The 21388-nt window shown below is 43.3% G+C and overlaps 1 protein-coding gene across 1 annotated transcript; it reads left to right on the forward strand.

The window, feature by feature from the left end:
• Positions 1-15099: 15099 nt before the first annotated feature.
• LOC136472779 (anthranilate O-methyltransferase 2-like) lies at positions 15100-16869 on the forward strand. Its single transcript, XM_066470486.1, has 3 exons — positions 15100-15246; positions 15377-16081; positions 16195-16869. The coding sequence occupies exons 1-3, from the start codon at positions 15172-15174 to the stop codon at positions 16624-16626; spliced, it is 1212 nt and encodes a 403-aa protein (XP_066326583.1). The 5' UTR covers positions 15100-15171; the 3' UTR covers positions 16627-16869.
• The last annotated feature ends 4519 nt before the right edge of the window (positions 16870-21388 follow it).

A 21388-nucleotide genomic window follows, 5' to 3' on the forward strand; every position in this document is an offset into this window, starting at 1 on the left:
CCTACGCCGAGTATCGTTTGCCGAGTATAACAATCGGCAAACGCTTTGCCGAGTGTTTTTGGGGCTTTGCCGAGTGCCCCTAGCACTCGGCAAAGCTCCTGTACCGGTAGTGGTTGGTGATCTGAGCTAGGGCCTAGGGGGCATGTAACTCTGTTCGCTTGATCGTATCAGCCATGCTTATCAGTCATGATATAGTATTTTTCTCTCACAACAAAACATCATCAGCCGGTTTATAAGCCACAGAAATGATCAAGCGAATAGTGCGGCTCACGATCATCATCACTCCGTGTCAAGCAAAGGCAACCACACGGCACGCACATAATTAAATGCATGATTAACAACTTACCGATACACATGTAAAACGTACACCCGCTCATGCATCGTCAGTATACATGTACTCTGTCTAGTACTCCTGTACGTACCTTTTGCGTGTGTAACCAAATGGTCCTGGCTACTAGTATTACCTGTTCATCCATCCGTACATACTTCCACACATGGTCTTACTAGTCTCTTAGACAAGCATATGTACTACAAGTACATACTTGACCGATCTAAGTATATATTTGTCTTGAGATCAAATATGTACTATATGTCTGCATGTGTACTGCTCTAACGGGCATATATATATATATATATATATATATATATATATATATATATATATATATATATATATATATATATATATATATATAACTACTATCCTGTAGCTGGCTACAGAATAACTTATTCTGTAGCCACTTTGAGTTACGATAATTACTATGTTATTTTACGAGATTATAGTAACTCCTTACTAAGTGGTTTAATATAACGTTATGGTAAATATCCCCATGTGTTATAGTAACCCAACTATCGTAAATATGTATTTATATTATGGTAAATTAGTATATAAAATTATAGTAAATGGAGGTGGCTACAGAATAACTTATTTTGTAGCCGGCTACTGAATAACCTCTCCCTATATATATATATATATATATATATATATATATATATATATATATATATATATATATATATATATATATATATATATATATATATATATATAACTATTACCCTGGCTCCAAAATAACTTATTTTGTAGCCACTTTGACTTACGATAATTACTATATTAATTTATGAGATTATAGTAACTCCTTACTAAGTGGTTTACTATAACGTTATGGTAAATATCCCTATGTGTTATAGTAACTCAACTATCGTAAATATGTATTGATATTATCGTAAATTAGTATATAAAATTATCGTAAATGGTGGTGGCTATAGAATAACTTATTTTATAGCTGGCCACTGAATATACTCTCCCTATATATATATAGAGAGAGAGGTACTAGGGCCTTACAGACTTGTCCAATAATTAATCACGTCAAGCGTTTGTTTGGAATCGGACTTTGTCCGAATAACGTAACACTCTTCTCTAATCCATATAGGCAAGGGAAAGAGGGAGGGACTAGAAAAACGCCTTGTATTCCAATTCATTTTGGAATCAGAGTATCGGACCACACACCGTTGCTTGACACCAACCCGTACGGGTACAAGAGATATTGGATCCATCAGATTCCCATCGGATGGTTATGAGGAATGACATATGAAGAAACTTTTCTCCCTTTAATATTAGACTAGTAAATATCTCCGTGCAAAGGACTTATGTGTCATTTGTTGTCTTCTATAGATATATTACCTTTACTATGTATCTAGACATTTCGTATATCTCTGTGTATAGTAAAAACTATGTATCTAAAATATCCAAGACGATCTATAGGGTGGTATTATTTATGTTTCACCATTTATAAAATTTAAAAGCTATAATTTATTTCGTGATGGCCATGACATCCAAAGTATAAGTTAATATCAGGCAACAATATGACAATGTATTGTTAAGTCTGAATTAAAATACAATTTTGATATATTTTTTCTTCTATTGCAAACCACATAAATATTTAGACGTAAATATACTATAACTTTATTTTTTGATTCTATCCATGTGTTGTTATAGTTCAAGAAAAAACAAATTACACCGCTATTTGTGCTCATGTTTAGTTTAGCTATTTCAATCTGTTATAGTCCGCTATAGCTGACTCTTAGCCTTAAGATAGACTAGCCGCTAAATGTCCATAGCCCCCTATTTATTACACTGCTATAGTTAAATATTGATTTTTGGGACGTTTGAAGACCGTAAAAAACTAATTTTAATCTCTATAATTAAAGTCAACAAGGAGTACGTGTTGCTGACATGTTTACAATACTTATGATTATAATGGAAAACTTACTTGAGTTTTCACATGCTAGCCTCGTCGCTTATCGCATAGATACATTTTTTTAGACTAGATTAGACAATAAACTATTTAAATTTTCTATTCACATTTTGATTAGTTGAATCACCTGATAAACCAGGTTTCAATAAGAATATGTTTCTGATCAAACTTACGTTAACAACTTGGTAGCAGAAAATTTGTCTTAGAGAAAATCAACAGTTGAAAGGTCCATAATAATTATTTTTATAAAAAAAGTCCAGGAAAAAAAATCACCTAAGAGGGTCACGGATGCAAAAGAAAAAACAAAAGAAATCATAAATAAAGAAATTGGACGGAAGGCCAACAAAAAAAATCAAACGAAAACTGAAGTGCACCCAAAGGAACGGAGGAAAGAAAATTAATATTGATTAGACCCAAACTGAACGGGACATGGACTAAGAAAAAAGGATAGGGGGACATAATCGAACAATAGATCTAAAAGTGGAAGGGGATTAGAGCTGGGTGAAAATAATTATATTGCAGAAATTTTGGCCATAAATATAGAAAAAATAGAGAGTAGAATAGGATTAGGATTCTTACCGAAGTTTACTCAGGACTTGAAAGGATCTATTTGGATTATGATTTGAATTCGTACCTATTCAGGTTACCTCAAAAAGGCCTACATATGATATTATATATAGAAAACATAAGAAGTTGTAGAGAGACGAAAATTAATAGTTTTCACATTTACAAAGTTAGTTAGAGGAGGTCATACCAAAAAAATGGGTACAAAAAATGGGTTGAAATTTTGCCTCTTTATTATTAGGTATAGAAAGAAAACAAAAGAAGTTGTAGAGAGACGAACATTAATAGTTTTCACATTCACGGAATTAGTTAGAGGAGGCTATACAAAAAAAAATGGGTAACAAAAAAATGGACTGAAATTTTGCCTCTTTATTATTAGATATAGATATAGATAAAGATAAATACATATATCCTATAATCCTTACCTAGTTATGACGAATTTATCATATACTCTACATGCTTTTTAGTATTCCATCGCCCCATATCTGTGGAATCTTTGGTTGGCCTTGAGGGGGGTGAATAGGCCTGTCAAAATAAACACTCAAACTTTTATCAATTTCACCCTACGGCACTGCCGCTCTGACGGGCGACACCGCCGAACTGCGGCACTGCCGGGACAGAACAGCGGCACTGCCATACCTGCAGACAACTTCAAGTCACAGTTCAAAATCAGTGAACGGAAACTTAAATCGAAGAAATTTCTTAGCTTACTGTAGGTATGATAGTCACAGATAGAGAGCTGGAAGTAGTAAGAACACCGCACACAAGTAGATCGACTAGAAACCCTAGAAATCACCTCAACAACAATATGACATGCAAGTAATATAAATCAAGCACAAGAGACACAATGATTTATCTCGTGGTTCAGCTCGCCACCAAGGCTTGCCTACGTCCACGTTGTTGAGGTTACTCCGAACACTCCAGTGGCCCCGTGGTTTTAAAATCACTGAGGTCGAGCCCTGCGAGGGGCGGATGAACCCCACATGGTGGCTACAAGCATATGCCACCGCTGTGCGTGCCGCGTTTGGAGATACCAGTGTAATGGCGAACTATCTTTCCATCATGCTCACACCGACCACAATGAAGTGGCTCACGTGCCTCGCCCCAGATTCCATCGAATCTTGGGAACACTTGAAGAAGGTCTTCACCGACAATTACATGGCTACGTGTACTCGGCTGGGCACCAAGCATGATCTGAATCACATTTATCAGAAACTGTCTGAGCTCCTCCATAGTAAAATCAGACAATTTTTCGAGATGAGGAATTCTATTCCTAACATCACGGAAGCAGAAGTCATCACCGCCTTTATCAGAGGACTCCATCACCGCGACCTCCGCTCCAAATTCAATTGTAAGCCGCCAAAGCGGATTGGCGAGGTGATCACGACCGCCGATCAATATGCCAACTCTAAAGAGGCCAAAGTCTGCTTCAACGTGGAAGCGGGCACTCACCGCCCAACTCAACGCAGCAACGAGTGCCCCGACGAACGACGCCACAGTGACCGCAGCTGAGACGACTGCGACCACCATCAGGACAGTGGTCGTGATTGGCCAAAAGGATCTAAAGCTGGTCAGTATCTTCGTCGTCGACCAGACAACATCATCATCGCCGTTGACGAACCTCGCGCCAAATGTAACTACGATGAGCAGTACAAGAAAATCCTTGAAGGCCCATATCCCCTCCACAAGAACAGCAAGCACAATATGAAGGACTGTCTTGGCTTAGCTAAGGAGTTCCAGGCCAAAAAAAAGGACGACGACAATGACGACGGAGCCAGAGGTCACCGACAACCTGGGGGCAACAATAACACCTTCCAGGATCATGACAAAGTGGTCGCCACTATCTTTGGGGCCTCCCCACCTCTAAGAGCAGAAGAGATCGAAAACTCACCGCCCGTCGGGTGCTCGTCGTCAACACAGAAGATGCTATCGCCGACCCCAGCTATCGCCCCTTGTCTGAGGTCCCCATCACCTTTAGCAGGGCCAACCAGTGGGCAGACATCCCTTACATAGGGCAACCATCAAGAAAGTACTCTTTAGGAAAGTACTCATCGACGACGGAAGCGCCCTGAACCTCCTCTTCGCCGGAACCCTAAAGGAGCTAGGCCTTGGAGTAGAAGACCTCATTCCCTCTAACTCCCCCTTCTAGGGTGTGGTACCTAGTAGGGCATCATGATCGCTTGGAGAGATCACCCTCTTAGTGCAATTCGACATGGCTAGCAACTTTCGCATCGAGCACATCAACTTCTACGTCGCCGACTTCAACACCGCCTGATGAGGACATGACACCCATGCATATGACCATGTTTGGCACATGGTATGGAGGGGTAGGAGGCCAACAAGGGTGTCCAAGTCAAGAAGGAGGCCCGAGTCTAATTCGGTTTGAGTCCCCGAGGTGGAGGCCCAAAGCAACTCATGTTCGAGTCTGCCTCGGCCTACAAGACCAGTCTGTCTTAAACTGGTCACCCAGGATGCATCCGGACTCTGTTTTCGATGATCCACATATGGTTGGAAAGATAATTTGATAAGGAAGCCAATATAAGTGGTCTCACATCAAAATACCATCAGAATCAATGGGAATCGTCGAAACAAGTCAGCATCCAGAATCTATCAGGTTGCTGCGACACTGTCTTTTGGTCCGTTGGACCGTGTATCGTGTTTGGACCCATTAGGGGGCACATCTAGGGTAGACGACGACCCTAAGACCTTTATAATCATACGCCGCTGCCATCATTAGGTTTTTTGTTTTGCTTAGATTAATCTGTCAAGAACAGTTTTGCTGTTCATCGGTTTGTGAGACCACAACTTCGTGAGATTAATCAATCATCTGCAATTTGGTTGCTTTCTTTTTTGTTCTTGCTTGTGTTGCGCAGGCAGGGATTAGCCTTCTTGGTGAGGTCAATCGGATTTGTGTGTTAGTCAATAACCAGAGGAGTTGTGGTGCTAAAATTGTAGGGTTCGATCTTTCGATCTGAAGCCGGATTGGTGTGTCATTCTTCGCCACAACGATAGTTATCACTACCTGACGGAAGATCGGGATCCCCGTTCCCATTAAGTGGTATCAGAGCTAAGGTATACCGTCAGGTTCATATTTATCCCCAAGTTTGGAGTGTTTCGCATTCGTCCCATAGTCCAGTGTCATACTTTTTTTTCCTGTCCTAGAACCTTCCATGCCATAGCCTTTGCATATTTCAGTTTCAGAGTCCGTCGTGTTGAGTTTGTGTCCTAGTCGAGGTCTTGTTGCTGGTTCGGTCGTGTTAGAGTCCAGTTCATGTGTTTTCCTCTATCATTTCCATCAAATCTTTGCTTCCATGACCAATTTTGCGTACATTATTTCTGTTTTGTCCTCTAATTCGGAGCCAATTCTTAAAATTGGTCTAGTTTTCGCATATGAACTCGGATTTTGATGTTCCATATATCAAAATCGATCAGAAAAAAAATTTAGATCCGTCCATCCCTTGAAATTTTGGGGTTGGAGAATTTTAATTTGGTCAAAAACTGGTCACAAGATCCTCTTTTCGTGGTCATAAGCTTTTTATCGTTTTTGAGCACGTCTTCTAAAATTTCCATAGGCCACGTCTTTCACTTGTTTAGGCTCATATTTTTTGTGGTTACTTCTTTTGTGCTCCTAAGTGAAGGAAAAATATCAAAAAAATAAAAAGAAAAAGTCAAAATTTCCCAAAAAACAACAACAAAAAAAATAGAAAAAAGAGAGGAGCAAAAGAGGAACAATATCTAGAGGAGCACATAGAGAAGGCCAAAGTGAGTTGTGTTAGCGTGTGCTGTCTGGTTTCTTATTTGTGTTGCTATTGCCATCCACCATACTTGTTTTTCATACCCCTGTCACCTTGTTATCCACCATACTTGTTTGTTACACACTTGGTACTTAGAACATTTTAGACCAGTAACAAGAACAAGTACTTTGGACTATAATTCAACATTACTTTCTATTACTGACTTATGTGCTAGATATACATATTATTCTTTGTGTGTCTTCCAAGCTCCACAAACTCTTCAGATCAGTACAGAAAAAGGGCCTTGTAATCTCGATACCACTGCCTCACAGGGATCACGAACCAGTAACCGGTTGTACCGCCCACTGCTTTTGTTAGTAAGAACTTTATAAGAGCTTGGTAAGACGCTTTCACTTGCTGTGAAAAGTGACACCACTACAACTGCAACCACGTAGTCAGTTGGTAGGGATAACTTTCACCATTTGTTCCTATTTTTGTGTTTACAATGGCAGGAGACGAACAGACTAGAGATAATAATCCTAAGGGTTTCAACGAGTGTGTCAACCAAGAGCAACTGCAAGCTGTTGTAGAGGATGCCCAAAAAAGGATGAATGAGGCCATTAGGAAGGCCGTCACTAACGCACTCATTGAACTCAATATTGGCAACAGCATGGAGAGATTGGACAAACGAATTTCCACGCTAACCAACAAGGTTACTGAGTTGGAAACCTTTGTGGCGGGCAATAACGACGTCTCCGGCAGCAACATCGATGGTCTCTTACCAGAAGACATGGTGCATGATGCCAGTGGGAACATAGATCGAGCAGCCTTCCGACAAGCAAGATTACGACGATGTCTTCGTCGCAACACGACAGGTATGGGTGGTGTCCACCACCATCAAGGTAATAATCACCGTGTCCCTGATGATCCTTATGCTAAGATTAAGTTCACAATACCATCTTTTTTGGGTTATTATGATGCTGAGGGATATCTTGATTGGAAGATGACAGTAGAACAAAAGTTTAGCACCCACCTTGTGCCTGAGCATCATAGAGTTCGACAAGCTACTAGTGAGTTTAAGGATTTTGCTATTATTTGGTGGAATGGGCAAGCTGCACAGGATGCTTTACCTAGTTCGTGGGAAGAACTTAAGGTAGCTATGTGTGATCGGTTTGTACCTCCTTATCATAGAGACTTACGTAAGAAATTGATGCGTTTAGAACAAGGAGATAAATCTATACAGGATTACTATGGTGAGCTCCAAAAGGGATTAATGTGTTGTAGTGTTGTTGAGGGGAACGAAGATTCTATTTGTCATTTTTATTCGGGTTTGAGGCGTGAGATTCAGGACATTGTTGATTATAAAGAATTTAACACTGTCAACTAGTTGTTTCAGTTTGATATGCTTATAGAAAAGGAATTGTAGGGGTGTGAATAGCAAAGCAAGAGCATGGTCAGCACCACTTACACGCCACGATCGGCACCATCTTCGGGGCTGACCAAGCCAACCACTCTTCGGCCACCACCACCAGCGAGCAAACGACCAATAGCCTCTGGAGTTTCCGCTACACCTAAGGCACCTCCCGCATGACTTTCAGATTCAGGTAAAAATTCTTTGCAGGTGCCTACCAAGAGTGCCTCATCCGTTGCATCGATGGGACGCACTTCGAGCATTCAGTGCCACCGCTGCCATGGCATTGGCCATGTGCAGAAGGACTACCCAAGTCAGCGGGTATATATTGCTACAGAAGATGGTTACATCAGCACCTCCGACATTGATGATGAAGAAGACCAAGATGCAGATGAGGAGGACGGCGAAGTCCTTGGTGATGAGGCCACGGCGACCTATAGGAGCATCATTGTATAGCGGGTGCTCGGCTCACAAGTACAGCAACCTGAGAAGCTACAACGCCACAACTTATTCTAGATTTTCTTTGTTATTAGCAACTATCAAGCACGTGTCATTATTGATGGAGGTAGCTGCAATAATTTGGTGAGTTCTGATTTGGTCAAGAAGCTTGGCTTGACCACACGCCCGCACCTATGTCCATACCATATTCAGTGGCTAAATGATTCTAGAAAAGCAAAAGTAACACAAACTTGCAGAGTTTCATTTTCCATTGGTTCTTATGTTGATTCTGTTGATTGTGATGTGGTACCTGTGCAAGCTTGTTCACTCTTATTGGGTCATCCTTGGGAACATGATAATGATGCTACATACCATGGTAGAAGTAATAAATATACTTTTGTGTATAAAGGAAAGAAAATTACTTTGGTACCTTTGACCCCTGCTCAAATTGTACAAGCTGATAGAGAACACGCTGCTAGTTTGAATGATGTTCAATCTAAAAATCAGCAAGTTGCTAATTCTATTCTCCCACCTAAAAAGGATAAGTCTACATCTAATTCTAAGGCCGAGGGGATTACATTGAAGGGTGGTGTTATGCTTGCAACAAAATGTGACTTTGCTGAAATTTCTGATGATGATATTTGATATGCTTTGGTATGCAAACGAGCTATGTTTTTGCTTGATGATATTGTTAGCTCGGTGCCTCCTGCTGTCACTAACCTTTTGCAGGAGTATGAGGATATTTTTCCAGCTGAGATACCCCCGGGGCTGCCATCTATGAGAGGGATAGAGCATTAAATTGATTTGATTCCGGGAGCAACCTTGCCCAACCGAGTTGCCTATCGAACCAATCCCGAAGAGACTAAGAAAATTCAACAGTAAGTCCAAGACCTTTTGGACCATGGGTATGTACGTGAAAGCTTTAGTCCTTGTATTGTTCCTATACTTTTGGTTCCGAAGAAAGATGGAACTTGGCGTATGTGTGTTGATTGTAGAGCCATCAATAATATTATTATTCGGTATCGTCATCCTATTCCTAGGCTAGACGACATGCTTGATGAGTTGTGTGGTTCTATAATTTTCACCAAGATTGACTTGCAAAGTGGCTACCACCAAATTAGAATGAAACTTGGAGATGAATAAAAAACCGTGTTTAAAACCAAATTTGGGTTGTATGAGTGGTTAGTAATGCCTTTTGGTTTAACCAATGCACCTAGCACTTTCATGTGCTTAATGAATGAGGTTTTTAGAGCTTTTATTGGTCGTTTTGTGGTAGTTTACTTTGATGATATATTAATTTATAGCAGGTCTTTTGATGAATATATGGATCACTTACGTGCTGTTTTTAATGCTTTACGTGATGCACGTTTATTTGGTAACCTTGAGAAGTGCATCTTTTGCATGGATCGAGTTTCTTTTCTTGGCTATGTTGTAACTCCATAGGGAATTGAGGTGGACGAGATGAAAATTGAAGCCATAAATAGCTGGCCGGTTCCCCAAACCGTCACACAGGTGAGGAGCTTTCTTGGTCTTGCAGGATTCTACCGCCGCTTCATCAAAGATTTCAACACCTTTGCTGCCCCGTTGCATGAGTTGACGAAGAAAGGGGTGATAATTCATTGGGGAAAGGCACATGAGCAGTCCTTTGACACTTTGAAGGACAAGCTCACACACGCACCATTGCTGCAACTTCCAAATTTTGGTAAGACTTTTGAGCTACAATGTGATGCTAGTGGAGTTGGCATTGGGGGCGTTTTGATGCAAGATGGTAAACCCATTGCTTACTTTAGTGAAAAATTGCATGGTCCTGTTCTGAATTATTCCATATATGATAAGGAATTGTATGCCTTTGACCGTTCTTTAGAGATGTGGCGTCATTATTTGTGGCCTAAAGAATTTGTTATTCATTCTGATCATGAATCACTTAAGTATCTTCGCTCTCAATATAAACTGAATCGTAGGCATGCTAAATGGGTTAAATTTATTGAATCTTTTCTTTATATTATCAAACACAAGAAAGGGAAGGATAATGTGATTGCTGATGCTTTGTCTATACGATATACATTGCTGTCCCAACTTGATTATCGGATTTTTGGGCTTGAATCAGTAAAAGAATAATATGTGCTTGATCCTGATTTTAAGGATGTGTTGCTAAATTGTAGAGAGGGACATACATGGAATAAGTTTATGATCAATGATGGGTTTTTGTTTGGAGCTAACCGCCTATGCATTCCAGTTGGCTTTGTTCATTTTTTGTTGTTGCAGGAGGCACATGGAGGTGCATTGATGGGACATTTTAGAGCTAAGAAGACAGAGGAGGTGATGTCCACACATTTCTTTTGGCCTAGGATGAGGCGAGATGTAGAACGGTACGTGGCTCGGTGCACCACATGTCAAAAAGCTAAGTCGCGGTTGAACCCACATGGTTTGTTTATGCCTCTTCCTGTTCCTTCTACTCCTTGAGCCAATATATCTATGGATTTTATGTTGGGTTTGCCAAGGACTAAAAGGGGGAGGGATAGTATTTTTGTGGTGGTTGATCGTTTTTCTAAGATGGCACATTTTATTCCTTGTCATAAGAGCGACGATGTTGTTCATATTGCTGACCTTTTCTTTCAAGAAATCGTTCGCTTGCATGGTATGCCTTCTACTATTGTTTCAGATCGCGATGCAAAATTCTTGAGTCATTTATGGCGCACTTTGTGGAATAAATTGGGGACCAAGCTGCTGTTTTCTACAACATGTCATCCCCAAACTGATGGACAAACTGAGGTGGTGAATTGAACATTGTCCACCATGTTGAGAGCAATTTTGAAGCGCAATTTGAAGATGTGGGAAGAGTGTTTGCCGCTTGTAGAGTTTGTATATAACAGGGTGGAATATTCCACCACCAAGGTAAGTCCTTTTCAGATAGTGTATGGGTTTAACCCTCGCGCTCCTATTGATCTTTTGCCTTTACCTACCACTGAGAGAACACATAGTGATGCTAGAGAGCATGCTGAATTCATTCGTAAGTTGCACGAAACAACTAAAGCAAATATTGAAAGAATGAATGAAAAGTATAGAATTCCTGGTAGTAAAGGTAGAAAAGAAATTAAACTTAAACCGGGTGATTTAGTTTGGTTATATTTGAGAAAAGATAGATTTCCTGAGCTGCGTAAGTCTAAATTAATGCCAAGAGCAGCTGGTCCTTATAAGATAATTGAGAAAATAAATAAAAATGCCTACAAACTTGAGTTGCCACCCGAGTTCGGGGTTAGTCCCACCTTTAACATTGCAGATTTGAAGCCTTATTTGGGAGAAGAAGATGAGCTTGAGTCGAGGACGACTCAAATTAAAGAGGGGAGAATGATGAGGACATCACTCCTTCGGATGTACCCACTTCGGATGTACCCGCTGATCCTCCAACCGTCATGCAAGGTCCAATGACCCGGGCTCGAATGCGTCAACTCAATTTAGAGGTGAGCTCGTTCTTAAGCGATCCTTTTCATACTTTTGAGAATAGACTACTACCTAATGATGTTATCTTGCTTAGGAACAATGGAGAGGGTCATGAGGGACTTAGTGGACGTGGTGGAGGCGATGATGACCAGCAAGGACGTCCAACAGAAACCGGAGGCCGATCCAACATGATTTCGAGTCTATCTCGGCCTCTAGGACCAGTCTCCCTTAAACTGGTCACCCAGGACGCATCCGGACTTCATTTTTGATGATCCACATATGGTTGGAAAGATAATTTGATAAGGAAGCTAATCCAAGTGGTCTCACATCAAAATCCCTTTAGAATCAACGGGAATCGTTGAAATAAGTCAGCATCCAGAATCTACCAGGGTGCTGCGACACCGTCTTTTGGTCCGTTGGACCGTGTATCGTGTTTGGGCCCATTAGGGGGCGCATCCAGGGTAGGCGATGACCCTAAGACCTTTATAATCATACACCGCCGCCGCTATTAGGTTTTGGGTATTGCTTAGATTAATCAGTCAAGAACAGTTTCGCCGTTCATCGGTTTGTGAGACCCCAACTTCGTGAGATTAATCATTCATCTGCAATTTGGTTGCTTTCTTTCTTGTTCTTGCTTGTGTTGTTCATTGCGCAGGTAGAGATTATCCTTCTTAGCGAGGTCAACCGGATCCGTGTCTTGGTTGATAACCAGAGGAGTTGTGGTGCTAAGATTACAGGGTTCGATCTTTCGATCTGAAGCCGGATCGGTGTGTCATTCTCCGCCACAACGATAGTTACCTCTACCTGATGGAAGATCGGGATCCCCGTTTCCATTAAATGGACTAAAATTTTGACTCTTCATTATTAGATATAGATATAGATATAGATATAGATATAGATATAGATATAGATATAGATATAGATATAGATATAGATATAGATATAGATATAGATAAATACACATATCCTATAATCCTTACCTAGTTATGACGAATTTATCATATACTCTACATGATTTTTAGTATTCCATCGCCCCATATCTGTAGGATCTTTGGTTGGCCTAGAGAAGGGTGAATAGGCCTGTCAAAATAAACACTTAAACTTTTATCAATTTCACCATGCGGCACTGCCGCTCTAACGGGCGACACTGCCGAACTGCGGCACTGCCGGGCCAGAACAGCGGCACTGCCACAACTGTAGACAACTTTGAGTCACAATTCAAAATCAGTGAACGGAAACTTAGATCGGAGAAATTTCTCAGCTTACTGCAGGTATGGTAGTCACAGATCGAGAGCTGGAAGTAGTAGGAACACCACACACAAGTAGATCGACTAGAAACCCTAGAAATCACCACAACAACAATATGACATGCAAGTAATGTAAATCAAGCACAAGAGACACAATGATTTATCCCATGGTTCGGCTCGCCACCAAGGCTTGCCTACGTCCAGAGGTTAGCCACTAAGGCTTAGGGCGTTTCAACCCTTCCTCGTTCTCAAGTCAAGAGAGTTAACTCTTGAGATGAGGGGTGAGTTTACTAGCTTTAAGAAATGGTTACAAACCTTTCGGGCCCAGGGAGGAGGGAGAGCGACGGCCGGCCGACGGCGGCGGCGCTGCACGATGGCGAGGGTGATGTGGCGAGGGCTGGTAAAATCTGATAGGGGGATGTCGTCGGAGGCGAACTCGTACACGATGCTGGCCCGCCTTTGCGCTAGGCAAGGGCGCAGGAGCCGCTTGCGTCTGGCGGGGGCTTCAGGGAGGAGAGAAGACCGACGGCCTCCGACCGGCCTCTCTTGCGACGGTGGCGGCAGGCGACAGCGGCGGCGCCGAGCAAGGGCATGGGAGTGGCGGCGCCGGCTCGGGCTACGGTGACTGCAGGTGCACGACAGCCTCGCGTACCCCTTCGGCGTGGGGGCTAGGGGTTCGTGCGTGGGCTGTTGCGTGGGAGAGGGAGGGGGCCGCAATTACAATACTAACCTTTCACTCATAAAATTAATTAGCGCTAATTAATTGTTTAGGGACCAAGAGGAACCAAGAAGTACCCCACCACTGTAAAAGAGTTCTAAAAAACATGTTGTTCAAGTGTTTTTTGGCGTTGTTCACCGTTTAGTGAAAAAAAAACACGTCCACTATCCATGCATCTAAAATTCCAAGAAGCTGATGAGAGCCTTTGCTACTGTTCAATATGTATACCTATCATTCAATATATACTGTTACTGGTGTTTGCGGGGGATTTTTTTTTAGAAACCACACAGCTGTTCATCAGTCTTTTTTTCTTTTCTATAAAAATGTGCATGTATGTTGTAACATAATTTACTTATTTCATCACATGACACCGTACCTAGACGATTTGCGGCTTGGAGATTTGTCAAACAATCGTGTCATTTGTTTCAATACATATTGGAACTGCTACGCCAGCCCAAATCATGATCTTCACCAACTTAGATTTGGTTCTCTCGCGAAAACCCAGAGGAAGAGTGGCCTCTGGCCTTGCATTTCTCTCCCTGTCTATCTTAGGATTCGTTAATTCTCTTTCTCGATGGGATAGGGAAGGGATGTAATACCTGCTCTTGATGCGTGCGCTTAGAATCATACTTTGTACCATTGCTATATATGGTTTGTGAGCCCGGGCCAATAAGGGATCGTAGAGAGGGACGTATAAGTGCATTATGGTAAGTAAAGAAAATGCACTTGAAAAAAAATCGCTTCTCTGTTTAACATCTGCATCACACCACCACTTTATCTTATTATAAGTGGTTCAGATTGATCGCCCGATTATGGTCAGTCCTAAAGGACCAATGCCATTTCCTGTTCACACACGGCTCGTCAACGCGTTGCGACATGTACATTTACTATACGACGGCAAGGAACTGCACATTAAACACGCCTGTGTGGATTCTATTGATCGTCATATATAAAATATTTTTTGAGTTTGTGACTAATATGCACATGCTGGTGAATATATGATAATGATATGATTGGGTTGGAACTGAGACACCACCAACGTCCAATGAGAAAGGGGTCCAGGTGATTAATGGAAGGCATGACGAAGCTGCCCTGTGATTTGAACGCCAGACACGTAGGATGGACACCGGGAGAGAAAAGCTAAACCCTAAAGCAACGTCAGTTTGGGTTAGTTAAGTGCAGCAGATCAGTGTTAATATTCAGCTTGTGCTCATGAGTGCTGATTGGCAGGCTGGGCCTATAAATTGAGAAGCCCCCTCCCTCTCCTGCTCTGCAATGCAAACTACCACAGCAGAGTGATAAGCAAGCAAGCTTCTCACTCATCAGAAAACAGCACCTGGCGTTAGTGAAGCTAGTAGCCATGAAGGTAGAGCGCGACCTCCACATGAGCCGGGGCGACGGCGAGGACAGCTACGCCTCCAACTCCAGGCTTCAGGTACTGTACCTGTGCTTCTTCTTCTACATCATGCATATCTCTGCCGATCTGCTCATGTTGCATCCGCATGACTGAGGACCTGTATGCATATGCATGTTCGTCTCAACACTCGCTTATACATGTTCCTCAGGAGAAGTCCATACTGAAGACGAGGCCGGTGCTACACAAGGCCGTGGCGGCGGCGCACGCGTCGTCGCTCTCCTCCAGCGGCGGTGCCATGGTCGTCGCGGACCTCGGCTGCTCGTCGGGGCCCAACACGCTGCTCGTCGTCTCCGAGGTGCTCGGAGCGGTCGCCGACCGCCGAGAGGATCTGGCGATGGCCGCCGCCGGCTGCAGCCAGCCCCCGGCGACGCACGTGCAGTTCTTCCTGAACGACCTGCCCGGGAACGACTTCAACCTCGTGTTCCAGTCGCTGGAGCTGTTCAAGAAGCTGGCCGTCAAGGACAAGGGGGACGCGCTGCCGCCGTACTACGTCGCCGGGCTGCCAGGCTCCTTCTACACCCGGCTGTTCCCGGACCGCTGCGTGCATCTCTTCCACTCCTCCTACTGCCTCATGTGGCGCTCCAAGGTCCCCGACGAGCTCGCGGGAGGCGCCGTCCTCAACGAGGGCAACATGTACATCTGGGAGACCACGCCGCCGGCGGTGGTGGCGCTGTACCGGAGGCAGTTCCAGGAGGACTTCTCGCTGTTCCTCAGGCTGCGCCACAGGGAGCTCGTGTCCGGTGGCCAGATGTTGCTGGCGTTCATCGGCAGGAAGAACAAGGACGTGCTCCGTGGCGAGGTCAGCTACATGTGGGGCCTCCTCGGGCAGGCTCTTCAGTCCCTCGTCAAAGAGGTCTGCTCTGTTTTCTTCTCTTGTCTTGTGCAACATCATCCATCAAAGGAAATCCTGAACTGAACCGATGAACCCTAGCTTGCTGATGTATTGCATTTGCATGCATGGCACAGGGCCGTGTGGAGAAGGAGAAACTGGACTCCTTCAACCTGCCGTTCTACGCCCCGTCTGTGGACGAAGTGAGGGACGTGATTAGGCAGAGCCAGGCATTCGACGTCACCCACATCCAGCTCTTTGAGTCCAATTGGGATCCGCACGACGATACGGAGGACGACGGCGACCTCGTGCTCGATGGCGTCCAGAGCGGCGTCAACGTCGCTAAGTCCATCAGGGCCGTGATCGGGCCCCTCATCGCGCACCACTTCGGCGAGCACGTACTCGACGATCTCTTCGAGCTGTATGCCAAGAACGTCGCAGTGCACCTCCAGAAAGTGAAGACCAAGTACCCTGTCATCGTCGTTTCCCTGAAGGCGATTAGTTGTGCAACAAAGAACCAAGCCAGTGACATGTATTATTCAGGTTTCAAGCAAGGCCAGTTTATGTAGAATCTGGCGTCAAGTTAGTTATTACTAGTACGTAGTACTATATGCATGCAGAATTAATATAAGAAATAAAGTAGTTCAGGTAGACAGGGTACGATTAGCGGCCGAACATTTAATTTTCACTACTACTTTGCTTTGGATGTTGTAGTATGCAGGTCCAATGTTTCCACAAGGCGATCTGGTAAAATATGTACTGTAATGGTAATGGTAAATGGAAATCGAACGTAAGCAGATTGTTTGCATAAAGAGAAGATATATTACTCCCTCTATCCTAAAATGTAAGGATTCAGAGTTTAAAAGTGTTTCATATAAGGCATTATTGGTTGTAAATCCTAGACCTAAGCAAATTAAGCCAGCCTATAGCCCATGGGCCTGGTCTGAGCCTGCTGGATTTTGGTCCGCTTATAAGCCTTAATGGACAGGGCGGCACAGATTCTGTTGTCTAGAAAAAAAAAATTCTTGGTCCAAACCTTGCACGAAATATTTATCTTACCTATTCTACATTGTAAATTGTGTGCCCCTCCGGGTCAAAAAATCAGGCTTGACTCATCTAATGGGATAATCATGGGCATGATTTTTTTGGGCAGAAAGATCCAGACGTTTTTCAGCATGTCACCTCTCTCCTCTGTCTTTTTAGCAATATAAATCCTCTTTTTTTAGCAATATAAATACTAAGCCTTTTAAACATGCCATCACCCAAATCAGCCAGCCGGTAATTAAATAAAGTAACAATTAAACTACTTCTTTCATCCTATTTATTAGCGAGAGCAAGTTGGTCTTTTGTCAGGCTTCTTATTTTTACCTGAAAATCGCTTGGATACCTTGTATTTTAGGATAGATGGAGTATTAAATTTCAAGAATATTACATCAAGTTAACAAAGTATCTTAAAAAATCTTCCGGTCTCTACTCACCAGGAAGTACACAACCTATTACACAAAAGAATTCTACCATCACAGAACGGTGACTATCAATTCGTAAAGTAGAGCTCACTCATATGCCTGAAAAATAAAATGTCTTGGCCACCCGTCCCAATTGCTAAGATGTCACTACAACTATTATCGTGAATCTAAAGGATGGCTCAAATGATACAATAAAGGCGGATAACTAAGTAGATAGCTCAAAGGTTACTTGTTGGGCCATTCTAAGTCAATGGCGTTGATCACCGTGTCTCCTGATCCAATGGTGGAGTAACTTCTCCATTAGGTATGTGTGAGGCCACCGTCCACAGCATCTCCTAATGTGTGATGTCCCCGTATGACGTCTCCTGATCTAATAGTGGAGCGACTTCTCCATCAGGTATGTGTGGGGCCATCATCCACAACATCTCCTGATGTTGTGATGTCCCTGTCTAGCGCATGCATCTCCTGATCCAATAGTTAAGCGACTTACTCCATCAGGTATGTGTGAGGCCATCGTCCACAACATCTCCTGATGTTGTCATGACCCCGTCTAGCGTCTCTTGATCCAATCACCCCGTTCGCTTGTTGGTTTCAGCCAGACTTATTCAACCAGCCAACAGTGTTTTCCTCTCACAACAAATCAGCACCAGCCAGCCTAAACCAGCCCAAAAACCAACCAGCGAACACGCCGAATGGTGGAGCCACTTCCTCCATCAGGTATGTGTGGGCCACCGCCCAAAGTATCTCCTGATGTTGTGATGTCCCCGTCTGACCATGTGCCTTCTCATTCTACCTTATTTTTTCCTAATCTGTGATGTTGTGAAGGCCGAATTTTTTTATTTTTTAGCCTTTTTTTGAAAAAATTTCACAAATATGTTTCTGAAGGTAAGATTTAGAAATCTGGACCATTAACTTGGCGCCATCGTTGTTGGCGCTGAGTTTACACTGCTCGGCGCCATCGTTACTGACGTCGAGGTCTTGAGCTCGACGCAGACGTAACGATGACTTAACAGATAGCTCGACGCCATAGATCCGCGTGACCCTAGCGTGACGTCGTAGATCCTGACGTCAATCTCGAAGCAGGCATGCATTCGCTGATGCCGCGCATTCACTGAGCAGGCAAGCGTCCGTAGCGGCAACAGGCGCCGGTGTCAGCCCTCAGCCAGCCGGGACAATTATTAATCCGCGGCAGCGACAGGCACTGGCGGGGGTGAAATGACCCTGTTTCTGTTTGGCACTTGGCAGGCCGTGCAATTGTGTTGTGCATGCCTGCGAGAGCGAGAGAGCCGCACAGTGGCAACGGCATGAACGCAGGGAGCATCATCAGGACAGGAGAAAACAGTGAACAATCTGGGTCTCCACTCATCAGTTCAATGCATGCAGGCACAAGGCAGCACTTTTAAAATGAAAAATATTTGGTCTATTCATCGGTTGGTTGGTTTCTAAGCTAATAAGTTTGGCTAATGCTAGTTTGTTGTGAGAGGAAATCACTGTTGGCTGGCTGATAAGCCCTAGCTGAAACCAACAAACGAATAGACTGATGTATGTGTGCACCTACTCTTATCAATCAATTAGTCTATTCACTTATTGGTTTTAGTCAGGACTTATTAGTCAGTTAACAGTGTTTTTCTTTCACGACAAACTAACTCTAGTTGAACTTATCAATTCAGAAACTAAGTAGCGAACATGGCAATATTTTTCAGTTTAAAAGTGCTGCCTCGTGCCTGCATGCACTGCACCGATGAGTGGAGACCCGTTCACTGTTTTCTCCTGTCCTGATGATGCTCCCTGCGTGCTTGCCGTTGCCACTGTGCGGCTCTCGCTCTCGCAGGCTTGCACAACACAATTGCACGGCCTGCCAAGTGCCAAACAGAAACAGGGTCATTTCACCCCCGCCAGTGCCTGTCGCTGCCGCGGATTAATTGTCCCGGCTGACTGAGGGCAGACACCGGCGCCGCGTGCCGTCGCCTGCCTTTAGCGCATCCGTATGGATTTCAATGCTCCGTCCTCGCGGGACGCGAGAACTCATACGGTACAGTCGTACGTGTTGCCGCTGCGGACGCTTGCCTGCTCAGTGAATGCATGCCTGCTCTGAGCTTTGGCGCCAGCATCTACAGCGTCAGCGCAAGAATTTATGACGCCGAGCTGCCACCGCTACGTATACGTCAAGTCTAAGACCTCGGCGCCAGTAACGATGGTGTCGAGTAGTGTAGGCTCGGCGCCAGCAACGATGACGCCGAGTTAAGAATCCAGATTTTAAAATCTTACCTCCAGGGACGTATTTGTGATTTTTTTTTTAAAAAAAGCTAAAAATAAAAAAATCGGTTGTGAAGGGCATACTTAGGCAACAAAGCTCTTGCAGTTTGATGTCGCATATGAGGACGTGTCGCGCATGGTATGTGACTTCTGATGGTGGGAGGACAAGCTAGCGACCATCAAAGACAATAGAGGAGGCAGGAGACACTACCGGACAGAGCATCTTTGTCGAGGGCATGAGGATTTGTCGAGGGAAAATGCTCGAGCACTCGGTAAAGAGTCTTTGCCGAGGGCCTGACCCTCGGCAAAGAACAGCCCTCGGCAAAGACAAGCACACGGCAACAATAATTATTTGCCGAGGGCTAAGCCCTCGGCAAAAGGCCGGCCCTCGGCAACACCGTCTGACACGACGTCCATCCCCTGTCGTTAATCTTTGCCGAGGGCATCACCGTTAGGCCCTCGGCAAAGACTTTTTAACCGTTTTTGAAAATTTTCTTTTAAAAAATTCTTTGCCGAGTGTCCCTGGACCAGCACTCGGAAAAGACAGTCTTTGCCGAGTGCCAAGCTGGCACTCGGCAAATTTTCAAATTTTTTTTTTGTTATTTTGACCCCAAATTTTTTGTTGGGCCCGCCTACATTGTTTATAACTTCATGTTCAAATTTGGTGCTTTTTCTAGTTTTTTTTGTTATATTTGGTTGATTAATTTGATTATGTTGAATTTTTATATATAATTCAAATTTGAACTGCAAGTGCATGGAATATTGTAATCTAGTGCTTCGAAAAATGTTATTCATGGTATTTGGTGTATGTTGAGTCTCTATCCACGAACTCGCATAAAATTTCGCGCATCTTCACGTAACATAACGAGCCACTTGCCGGAAAAGTGTTTTAAAATTATATAAAGTCCATACGAAGTCCAAAAATCACGAAACTTGACGAGGTGTCATGTTATCGCATGTGTAGGCTGTGGTAAAAAATTGAGAATGTTTCGAGCAAGTTGCGACGTCAGATGCATAAAACTCAAACATCTCCACGGCCTCCACATGAAATTACGAGCATCAAGTTGCGATGTCTGGCTTTTAGGCATCCGACGTCACAACTTGCTCCAAACTTTCTCAAATTTTTACCACGGCCTCCACATGCGATTACAAGACACCTCGATAAGTTTCGTGATTTTCGAACTTCGTTTGGATTTTATATAATTTAAATACACTTTTCTCGCAAGTACATCGTCATGTTACGACAACAAGATGCTCGTAATTTCATGCGAGTTCCTGGATACGACCTCAACATACGCCAAACATCATGAATATCATTTTTTGAATGACCAAATTCCATTATTTCATGTACATGCAGTTCAAATTTGAAATAGTCGAAAAAATTCAACGAAACAAAACTAATTAAGGAAATAAAGTAAAAAAACTAAAAATTGTCCCAAATTCTGAAATGGAGTTTTAATTACTGTAGCAAGGCCCCAGAAAACAAATGGGGCGAAAAAAACCAAAAAAAATAATTTGCCGAGTGCCAACCTTGGCACTCGGCAAAGAAGCCTTTGCCGAGCACCAGGTCACAGGGCGCTTGACAAAGATTTTTTTTTAAAAAAAATAA

Source organism: Miscanthus floridulus, chromosome 8 (assembly GCF_019320115.1).
Source record: "Miscanthus floridulus cultivar M001 chromosome 8, ASM1932011v1, whole genome shotgun sequence".
NCBI lineage: Eukaryota > Viridiplantae > Streptophyta > Magnoliopsida > Poales > Poaceae > Miscanthus > Miscanthus floridulus.